This window comes from Glandiceps talaboti, chromosome 13, assembly GCF_964340395.1.
Source record: "Glandiceps talaboti chromosome 13, keGlaTala1.1, whole genome shotgun sequence".
Classification (NCBI taxonomy): domain Eukaryota; kingdom Metazoa; phylum Hemichordata; class Enteropneusta; family Spengelidae; genus Glandiceps; species Glandiceps talaboti.
Genome location: NC_135561.1, coordinates 654,305 through 666,909, shown reverse-complemented (window position 1 = coordinate 666,909; position 12,605 = coordinate 654,305). Strand labels below are relative to the sequence as shown.

Below are 12,605 nucleotides of genomic sequence, written 5' to 3'. Positions count from 1 at the left end.
AGGAACATACAAAATGTACATTGTATCAAGTGTAAAACAAGACACTTTCCTCCATTTTTTCCCTTTTCTGCGGATAAGACATAGCAAATAAAGAAACTTGCATTGTATTTAGTTATATAGTTATCGGCAAGGATTTGACACATTTATCCCACGTTCTGACATTAATGATATACACTATAATATCAATGGGGCAATCAGGATTACATAGGATCATTATTTTTCAATAGCTTTACCACACAACAGTTCCTCAAACTTGAAATTTTATTATAACCCGAGTCTTTAATCCAAGTTACCTCACGATAATCTGGAACCACAAAGACTCACTTTCTATCATGTACTAGTATATGGGGTGTCTTCTTGTCACACAGAAAATAAACAAGTTGAAACATGAGAATTCAGTCAGACTGTCAGTATTTTGAACCTTCATTTATGTGACAAACTATGCATATCCTGAGAGTAAATCACATTCCTTTGAAGCACTAGATCAGTGACACACTGTTTGTGTATCATTTTCAGTCTGCTTACAGATTGCAATCTCATCTACATTACATATCTTCTGTAGGCCTTACATATTTGTCTCTATTTTCATCATATTTGTTGTCTGTTGAGTATTTCATAAACAGAAGTGGACAACAAAATACTGGCACCTGATGATGTTAAAAATCTACTACATGGTATGACCAATCCCAGCTGGTGAGAAACTCCCATTGATTATACTGTATGCTGACCCTTACTCAGTTCCTTATCAAATAAGGAAGGAATTTGACTTCCGTTTTTGTCTGAGATGTGATCATGAAAATTAAACTGCTGTGACAACACACCAGTGTTATATTTAACAATAACAATGACTTTTTCTGTTGACACGTGGACGTTTCAATCAACAATATATACTACATTCATTTTTGTTGAAGAAAACAGAATGCTCATCTTGAACATATAATTCTTTGCAGCCTTTTGTTATGTCATATCTTCATTTTGTTTCACATGAATTGTGCTATCATAGGCCTTAATTAACGGTTCCCACCTCACCACACTGGTCACTATTTTAGTTACCTTAACCTTCAGTTTGACTCAGCTAGCTAAGTCGAATGACACACATCTGACTGTTCTCATGACTCAAGGAGGTCAGGCCTATCACTGCTATCATCTCCTGACAGTTAAAATCCCCCTACCCATTCTTAGGTCTCACATGTATGCCCTACCATTAAGAAATGTCATTAAAATACCACAAACACACCTATGTACACAAGACTTGATAGTGGTAAAAACCCTTGGCAATAATGTTACTTCATTTTTGTCTTTTCTTTGTTCCCATTAGCATTACAGTGTATAACAACTGGTTACTTCAATTACTTCATTACATTTCATAACTCGTCATTTACATTCACTTTCATTAAATTGAGTAGTCTGCGTTATTTGATGGGATATTATGTCAACATTAAACACTCATTTTAAATACTAGGTCATTCGCTCTTCAGCAAGGTTTATAATATATGTCATGTTCACATATGCAAGTGACCTTAGCTTATGAGCGTTCATACATAACAACATTGAGTCTGTGGTTGGTAAGCATTCTTTGAAATCGTCATCTACTACTGAAGTTCTACTTTTCAAATAACAGGGCTTCGAGTTCAGGAAAATATTTTCAAAGACAATGGTGTATGAACACATGTCAGTTTAACTAACGGTTAATATTGTATTTTGACGGTCCACTTGACAAACAAATTCTCGATTTGTACACAAACACCACACGGTCAATGTGCTCGATACTTCATTTGTTCCTCAAGTCACAGTTACAATGAACTCTACAAATATGAACGAACCCGAGCAACTCGTGTTCTCGAAGTCATAAAAAACCAGGAAACTCGGTTCCTTTTATTTTTTCGAAAGTAAACTTCAACTTGATGGTTTCGTTACTGAAATTGATGGTAACTGAAAGAAAAGAATGTTGTTTTAACGAATTATAGGCACAGCGTTCATGGAGGCGGCCATCTTGGATTAGTATTGGGACGCTAGTCAGAATCGACGAGGCGAAAAACTGAATGTACGATACTTACCAAGTCCGAATAAATCACTCCTACAACTCCAAGAAATACCCATAGACGAAGAAAAAGTCGCATTTTCACATTTATAGTAGTATTCCAAGTCCTTTGAGTCTAAACAAACCAAACGAAAAAGACGTAAAAAGTACACGAAAAAGTTGTCCAACTCGACAGCTCACGATGCGTTATCCTCTGTTGTTTCCACTTCCCACCGCTTCACTAATCCCACAAATCCTTCCGCCGCGCAAAGAAGTAACACGGACAAGGTGGCGACAAAACTTCGTTCTGAGCAGGTAACTCTTATGGAGTAGAATAAGGTGTAATTGTATTAAATTTAAGTATTGTGTAAGTAAAAGAAAAATTGCTTTTAGTGTGACTTTTAGTACGGTGGCGCAATAAGTGCTCAGGTCGTGACGTAATGTTATGCTTTAAACTTCCCCTCTTCACGGAATGTCGGCCACACGCAAACGGGGACATAACCTCGTGTCAACAAGCCGTTTATAATAAAAATACACATTAATTCCAGGTTCTGTTCAGAAAGTTTGACAGAAGGGATTTTTCTTGACGGCTTTGTGTTTGAATTGAGAAATATCAGCGATATTCAAATGTGAAAACCAAAGCACCAGGTACATGTAGTAGTGAGTAAAGGAAACTTGGACCCACCTTTATTTCGAAAAGGTGTGACGTCATGGAATAAATGACGCAATATACTTGAAAACAGAAGGGCAAGTCCCATTGAATATGTGCCAAATACAGAAGGGCAAGTCCCATTGAATAAGTGTCCAAATAATGTATCTGAGATTAGATACATGGGTTTTACCAGAATTATGGTACCAATCTCAAAATGTCTGAAATATTACATTTATGCTAATTATAGTATACCTGGTATGATATGAAGTGTTACTGAAATTTTGTTCTAGAACTTCTAGTATGCCGGGATCGGTCATTTTCTTTGGTCGGAGCTTGGAGTAATTATGTCTGTATAATTACTCCAAGGTCGGAGCGGGGTTTGGTAGATTGATAGGGGTCACCCTGTTTTGGAGGAGGGGGTCATCCTGTTTTAGAAATTTGAATGGGGGGGGGTGTCCGCTGTTTTGGATTGTGATGGAAATAGATGACCTATGCGTGTCTGTGAACTGTAGTATTTTTCACGACAGGGTATTATTTTTACAAATCAATATCGACAAAGTTTCTATGCAACAAGAATTACAATATGTTTTCCTATGTGTGAATGATCACTATTGTCAAACATTGCTTCCAGGAGAGAGTCCTAGAACCCTAGATGAGTGAGGGGGACTTTGATAGTCAACGAACAATCAGATGCATAATTAACCCTTCACCATGGCGTAGAATGCTGCCAACATTCGCCTTTGCTGTATAAATGCGCTGTCACAATGTTTAAGTTACCTTGAACATTTCATTCCTACGAAGGGCTTATAAAGATTACAATGCAATTGCTAATCTTAGATGAAACTGTCTTTTAATTGTAAAAGCCAAAAGGCTACAGATAACCTAAAATCGCTTTAAAAGACTTCACTTCGGGTAAAAAGAACCTCTCCAAATCTTCCCTTACCAAAGACACAGTCATAAGGTGAGCTGACCATATAAAGATGTCATTTAACTTTTTAAGAACATATTTCAACCCTATGTACATAGAATAGTTTCTGATACATGATGCTGTCTTGTAAAGCTGTAAAATTATTACCTGAAAGATTCTGAATAACCTAAAAATTAGTTTCTATGGATGTGAACATATCCCGTCTCACGCTTTCCCTTACCTTTTTAATTATTGTCAAAATGCTATATTTTTTATTTGATTTCAACACTAATTATATGGTGCTGCTGCCTAGTAAAGTATATACGTTGTATAGATATTGTAAAGTATACATTCTGAGTCACTATGACAATGAAATACTTGGCATGTCAATATAATATGGGGGGGGGTCATAACACAGGGACCTCAGGCTAAGTTAGCTTTGTTTACAAATACAAACAAACAAAACAAAACACAGACAGATAAATAAACAAATAAATAAACAAACAAACAAACAAACAAACAAACAAACACACACACACACAAACAAACAAACAAACAAACAAACAAACAAACAAACAAAATTATAAAAAGTAAATAAACTGATAAATGAGTAGATGAGTACATGAATAGACAACAACAAATAAACAATGGCGATTTGGTGACTATTTGGAGGGCAGTGTTTGTTTGTTTGTTTGTTGTTGTTTATTCATGTATTTATCTACTCATTTATCGGTTTATTTGTTTCTCTTTTGTTTGTTTGTTTTTTGTTTGCTTACTTGTTTATTTATTTGTTTGCGTTTTTTTTGTTTTCTTGTTGTTTGTTTGTATTTGTAAACAAAACTAACTTAGCCTGAGTTCCCTGTGTTATGACCCCCCCCCCCATATTATATTGACATGCCAAGTATTTCATTGTCATAGTGACTCAGAATGTATACTTTACAATATCTATACAACGTATATACTTTACAAGGCAGCAGCACCATATAATTAGCGTTGAAATAAAATAAAAAATATAGCATTTTGACAATAATTAAAAAGGCTGAGCTCCCTGTGGTCATAATATGGGGGTCATCATGTTTTAGAAACAAGGATGAATGATCAACTTGTTTTGTGTGTTAGATATAGAGGGCGGATACTTTCTGTCATTCCGATGGAAAAATTCCCACTACCCCCCACCCCCACCCCCCACCCCCACCCCCGTCGGAGAAAAAAAACAGTTTAGTAAGCTTACTTATCACAGTACATGTAGTTATACTTATCTCCGTTGTATCTACATTATTTCAACTGCATGTACTTCCAATTCAGGCAAACTTTTCACATAATACAAACTGCCAACAAACTTTTCACACAATAAAAACTGTCAACAAACTTTTCACATAATAAAAACTGTCAACAAACTTTTCACATAATAAAAACTGCCAACAAACTTTTCACATAATAAAAACTGTCAACAAACTTTTCACATAATAAAAACTGTCAACAAACTTTTCACATAATAAAAACTGTCAACAAACTTTTCACATAATAAAAACTGTCAACAAACTTTTCACATAATAAAAACTGTCAACAAACTTTTCACATAATAAAAACTGCCCACTAAACTTTTTGAATTATGAATGAAATTGTCCGCAATATCCAACGATTACACAAGGGCTCATACGCCTTAAAGATTGCACCTGTTCTTTAAAAAAAATAGTCCATACCTTGACCAGGTGTATCGCTAGCTGTGCACCTCTCTATTCAAAGCCTTGCACTGTGACCACTTCATTACAAAATTGATAACTCAAGGTACACTAGGGTTGCCATAGCTACAACAGAAAATGACCAATATTCTCAGTGTATGTGTAAAAACGTAAATAACTGTTCAACTTTGTACTGTAACTTTGTTACAGTATGAGTCCTTGCCTTGTCATATGCTACATTTATTGAACTTTCTCTCCCATCTATAAACAAGATGTGACCTGTTGATATTTATTTACTCATTCTCAATCCTCATCCATCTCGAAGTCAATAAACAGTAAACACTACTGCTCCTCCTCTCTCTCAAAGTCCCTCTTCTCTCCCCATCTATAAAATATGAAGGGGTAAAATAACACGGGTTCCTTGGTGTGTGGACTTACGCAATCCTAGGAACCCGTGTTATTTTACACCCTTCACATGTTATCGGCCAAACACGTCAATAGTATCGATATTTTATGATATTTATGATATTCAGGTAGACGTGTCCAGGCTAGAATATCCGGTCTGATATTTAGATATTCTGTGTATAAACGCTCAATACAAGTGGCGTCAATCTTCGCTGAAGTCGTATCAGTTGTATATTTTGCCGGGGTTTCATATTGCCATACATAGATACCACACTGTGATTATACTCTGGTGGTATCAGTGTTAACTCCTGTTTATTTTTAGCTTCCTTCGTTATGGTGCATTAGCCGTCAGTAAACCCAATCCTACCCTGTAAGTAAGAAAAATGTTGGCGTTTTCGTTTACAACACTACTGTACTGATAACCACGTAGTCTGTAATCCAGAACATTCCATGTAGCAATTTGATCTTATTATTTTTCATTTTTATTAATACGTAGTAGGCTGAAAGGTTAAACTTGGTAGTTTATTTGTGGATTGACGCTAGTTTACACACGACATGTAAATATATGATTTTTCCCCCATTCAGATGTTTATCTATGTTAATATCTAAGTCTGTCTGTCTGTCTGTCTGTCTGTCTGTCTATACTAGTATATTGTTGGCTTCAATAACAGACCTATAGCTATATCATCTTTTTGTCAATATTTCAAGTTTGCAATCTTTGTACCAAAAACTCTTTTCAGAAAACACGGCGTAGTGTTTAAAACCCCGTATAATACATAGGTTTACAGTCAGAATTTGTATAATTCTTTGAAATAGTTTTGCCTATTTTTTTTTAATTTTTAACATATTTTTTCGTATAGCATATATATGTATGTATGTATGTATGTATGTATGTATGTATGTATGTATGTATGTATGTATAATGGATTATATTTGGATTCCAATTTTATCATGCATTCTGGAATTCAATCATATATAGATTTTATAGAAAAGTATGTGTTAGATGATAATAGTACTATCTGTGATACGAGTGAAACTGAGCAGTTCAAACCCGAACTACTTTCTCTCAGAAGTGGCGCTACTAGAAGTGTGCTCATGCAACTTGTATAACTATATATGCATGTAGTCACTCAGGCTAATTGTCTTCAGCTTGATAACATTGATCTGTTCTGGTCACAGGGAAACGTGCTTCAATCAAGCATAGTTCCGGGAAACAAAGACGCACTGAGAGGTTCAAATTAGTGACGTCAGGGAGTTGTTAGCTGTCGCCATTGCTTATGAAGCTAACTGTTGCCATGGATACAATGTGACATTAACTGTACTGCTTTAGTTGCTACGATCATTATTTCGTTGTAAGTCAGAGTCTTGTCCTGGGAATCCTGTTGTGAAGCAAAGACTATGTGGATATTGTTAATAACAGAGTATTTTCCGAAAATGATCTTGGTTTTATTTTCATAATGACACTGGGCGTGTTTCAATGCATAATGCATTTAAAATTGTGTGGTTAAAATATGAAAAGAGGTGAACATTTACAGGGATAAAGTAAAATGCTGTATTTGGAAGTGTTGTAACTTTTTGTTTTACCATACATATACAGTGGACCTACACCATGTAGACACTGTCTATGGGTTCACTTAAACTGTCTTTTGTGCTATGGTCTCAAGTCTATTAATGGTCCCACCGTTCCCTCCCTACTGCATTACCCCGCGGTCCCATCCCTACTGCATTACCCCACGGTTCCCTCCCTACTGCACTACCCCACAGTCTCCTCCCTACTGCACTACCCCACACAGCCCCCTCCCTACTGCATTACCCCGTGGTCCCCTACCCTGCGGTCTCCTCCCAACTCTCCTACCCCACAGCCCCCCTCCCCCCACTCGCCCCTTCCACTCCCATACCATGTAGCACATCCCAATAATAGTTATGTTACAATAAATCTTTTTTGTATTTAATAACGTTTTTATTGGGCATACTACAACTCTTTTCATGGATAGAAATCTTTTACATTTTGTATTTTGTATACCACAACAGATACTTGATATGAAATACGGTATTATAGCACCACAACAGATACTTGATATGAAATACGGTATTATAGCACCACAACAGATACTTGATATGAAATACGGTATTATAGCACCACAACAGATACTTGATATGAAATACGGTATTATAGCACCACAACAGATACTTTATATGAAATACGGTATTATAGCACCACAACAGATACTTGATATGAAATACGGTATTATAGCACCACAACAGATACTTGATGTGAAATACGGTATTATAGCACCACAACAGATACTTGATGTGAAATACGGTATTATAGCACCACAACAGATACTTGATGTGAAATACGGTATTATAGCACCACAACAGATACTTGATGTGAAATACGGTATTATAGCACCACAACAGATACTTGATGTGAAATACGGTATTATAGCACCACAACAGATACTTGATATGAAATACGGTATTATAGCACCACAACAGATACTTTATGTGAAATACGGTATTATAGCACCACAACAGATACTTGATATGAAATACGGTATTATAGCACCACAACATGTACTTTATGTGAAATACGGTATTATAGCACCACAGCAGATACTTTATGTGAAATACGGTATTATAGCACCACAACAGGTACTTTATGTGAAATACGGTATTATAGCACCACAACAGGTACTTTATGTGAAATACGGTATTATAGCACCACAACAGATACTTGATATGAAATACGGTATTATAGCACCACAACAGATACTTGATATGAGATACGGTATTATAGCACCACAACATGTTCTTGATATGAAATACGGTATTATAGCACCACAACAGATACTTGATATGAGATACGGTATTATAGCACCACAACATGTACTTTATATGAAATACGGTATTATAGCACCACAACAGATACTTTATATGAAATACGGTATTATAGCACCACAACAGATACTTGATATGAAATACGGTATTATAGCACCACAACAGATACTTGATATGAAATACGGTATTATAGCACCACAACAGATACTTGATATGAAATACGGTATTATAGCACCACAACAGATACTTGATATGAAATACGGTATTATAGCACCACAACAGGTACTTGATATGAAATACGGTATTATAGCACCACAACAGGTACTTGATATGAAATACGGTATTATAGCACCACAACAGGTACTTGATATGAAATACGGTATTATAGCACCACAACAGGTACTTGATATGAAATACGGTATTATAGCACCACAACAGATACTTGATATGAAATACGGTATTATAGCACCACAACAGGTACTTGATATGAAATACGGTATTATAGCACCACAACAGGTACTTGATATGAAATACGGTATTATAGCACCACAACAGGTACTTTATGTGAAATACGGTATTATAGCACCACAACAGGTACTTGATATGAAATACGGTATTATAGCACCACAACAGGTACTTTATGTGAAATACGGTATTATAGCACCACAACAGATACTTGATATGAAATACGGTATTATAGCACCACAACAGATACTTGATATGAAATACGGTATTATAGCACCACAACAGATACTTGATATGAAATACGGTATTATAGCACCACAACAGATACTTTATATGAAATACGGTATTATAGCACCACAACAGATACTATGAAATACGGTATTATAGCACCATAAAAGGTACTTTATATGAAAAATAAGTAATAAATAAAATGATGTACTTTATATAAAAGGTAATTTTACCTCTCCAATTACTATTTGACGGTTGTCAAAACTTACATTCAATAGTATAATACACACTTTTCAGTCACTGTGATGGAATTTATAAGTGATAATGCAAGCATTTGAACGTATTCCCTGTATATTTCTAGTGTATACCCATACTTTATTTGCAATTATGAAATCTTACACGTTCTGCACCTGTCAAGCTACTGGGTTACATTGTTCGTTGTGAAATATTACACTTTCCTTACTGTTCCTATCTTGATAACCCGGGGGCATTCTTTCTGTAGAGTTGTTTGGTGGAAAAGTGAAATCAGAGACGGCCGGAAACGAGAATATATCCCCCGGAAATCAACAGACACGGCCAACAACTAAGATTTCTACTGTTCCCGTGTAATTGATCCGTCTTTACTTTCCTGCTTTCTATTAGACATTTGTTGAAGTTCTTTTACATGTAGATACAAATGTCTCACACCGACCGTTATCACATCAAAGTGTGTTGTTAGGAAATGTAAGACGGACAGAATACTCATGACCTTTCACCCTTCTCCGTCGTTCGTATCACAGCATCTCTTGGAATGTGTCTTCAGAAATGAGTCGCCCCTTCCCGCCATCAATCAACCTTTAGGTTTGAAACCTTATATATTGCTCAGTTTCGAATTGTTGTCAAAATGTTGGCAAGGCAAATGAGCCAGTTTCCCACATATTTTAAATGCACTTTATATTAGTATTTGGAAGCATGACATTTCTCATTTTCGAAATTTCGTTAAAATATTGGTTAGAGAAATCGGTCATCTTCCGGCCATTTTATACGCATCTATTTTTAGAAACGTGAAATATTCATTAACTTTGCATTGCTAAAAAGTTGGTTACAGAAATTGGTCATTTTCAGCCATTTTACACAAATTATTAGATATCTTTGTTTCTATTGGTTTTACTTTAAAAGTATATGACACTGCTTTACATGTGGTTTACATGTGGTCACAATGATACATGTATTTGTTTTACACATACCCTGTTATGTAGAGAAGGGTTTACTACTAGTCACGAATCTTACACCATGTTTATTTTTACCGTATATATATATCTGTAGTCGCTGGGTTTGGTTTTGTTCACTTCAAATGTTAGAGAAATAACTGACTAAACAACGCCATTTGTGAGTTTATCAATACTGTTACTATGCCATCGTGATTCCAGCCTCTGCAAGCTGAATGCAGGATTCACAACATAACCTCATTCCTATCAGGTCCCTAATTATACAGCCGGGTTTGACTGGGGCACAATCTTGGTTCACATCGTGTTCAAGGATTTCAGCCTTTCGAAATAAACGGCAGGGACAGGGCTCCGAGTCGAACCTGCAACATGCAACCTTCGGCTTTCAAGCTCATCAGTCTATGACAAAACCCCACCGACGTCGACTGAATGTGTGATCCATCCATAACAATGTCCACTTCTATAGGTACACTATAAGTACCGTACCTTTCATTCGTCACCCCGAAGCCAAAAATAATACTAAAAAGGTAAACACAGTGTAAACACCATGGCTTTGAAAGAAACCTGTTATACGATCGATTTGATCTTTGGTTTTATAACTTAAGTAAAGGTGGAGTGAATGTGAATTATTAAGAATGAACAAGCGATCATCGTGCAGTAGTTCTTTAGGGAGCCACCATTATTTACGACCGGGGGGGGGGTCGGCGGAAGAGTTAGGGTCCAGTCAAAAATTGGGGAGTGAAAGGGGGGGGTACTCAAAAACAGGGCAGTGAAAGGGTGGGGGGGGGGGCTACTCAAAGTTTTTGCTAACACAAGTATAGTTAGAATTTTTCAGTGCATATTGCATATACATAGCCCTTATGAAAATACATAATCCGTATGGAAATGCATACATATTTGACATATGCATGTAGTTTCTGAAGCCAGTACAGTGGAACATAACAATCTGTAACACAAATTGATCAAACCGATACTAGTACATTGAGTTCTGTTACATGAAACAAATCATTAATTGATAAGGTAGTAAGCGGAATAATCTGGTTAAAGAAATAAACACAGGAGGGCAAAGTCTGACCAAATAGGATCAACTAATCTAGAATATCATGGTGTAGATTATATGTCAGTCATTGATAGCATACCAGATACTGGGATGATATGGTGACTTGGTGAACTGAACATCTCTGACAGGTCTCATTGCATAGATATTTATAACTGGTAAATACTGATTATAAATATTAAATGCATGTTGAAAACAAGGAACAAAGAATATGGTAATATTAGCTAAATTTTAAATGCACAGATATACTAGTCTAGTACATGACGTTCTGTTACATAAAATGACTATTTAAAGTATACTATAATTTTTCCTAATTAAAATGGTATGTATCGTGTGTTAAGGAGGGGAGTACGAAACAATTTCAAGCCAGGCAGGGGGGGGGGGGTTACTGAAATTTGTTGGATTTTCAAAGCAATTCTCAGACCCCCACCCCAGGGCATACATAATGACAGCCCCCTTAGTACCTCGCTGCTTGAATTCGATTACATCTAATCAAGTCACGTGGGGTAGTCGAAATCAAATAGCGAAGGTCAAGGTACTGTAGTAGTGTCATCGTGTATGTTATATGGCCACGGTAGATTCTAAAACACATGACGAGTATATTTTACAAGTAATTCACTAGATATGCAATCACGTGTCAACTTCATGTCATATATCTGTTAGACTTGTCGTTTGTTAGGTCAACAAATCAATTGAAAATACCCCCTACACAGATGACAGCCCCCACCACACAGACCACACAGTCAACTTTGGACATGTTTATACGTAAATATTGATATGCACCCAGCGATGAAACTTGGCTGATCAAGTGTCTCTCAACAGGACAGGAATGTATAATATCTCGTGAACTTTGTGCATATAAACATAAAATAAAAAAAATGTTTGCAAATCCATGCACATGATTTAATACTTTTAACTAATAAATAACAACGATCTTTGATAATTCATTGTTGGTTGGTTGGTTGGTTGGTTGGTTGGTTGGTTAATCTTATTTGGTTGTTCTAACCTTTAATTCATTTACTTGTTCCAATTCTAGCTGTAAAGAACAACACCAACCAAGAACTACGTAATGCGAAATTTCTGTATCACGTGTCTCTTGGACAATCGTGTACTATCCTGACAGCACGTACTTACAAGTAAGTA

The 12,605-nt window shown here is 36.1% G+C and overlaps 1 protein-coding gene across 1 annotated transcript in view; it reads right to left on the bottom strand.

Annotated features, from left to right (window-relative positions):
• Positions 1 to 2,456, bottom strand: part of LOC144444613 (syndecan-4-like) — a 79,558-nt gene extending 77,102 nt beyond the window's left edge. The window contains exon 1 of the mRNA XM_078134098.1: positions 2,058 to 2,456. Coding sequence (XP_077990224.1) covers positions 2,058 to 2,120 — 63 coding nt within the window. The 5' untranslated portion in view covers positions 2,121 to 2,456. The remainder of the gene's footprint in view (positions 1 to 2,057) is intronic.
• Positions 2,457 to 12,605: the final 10,149 nt, after the last annotated feature.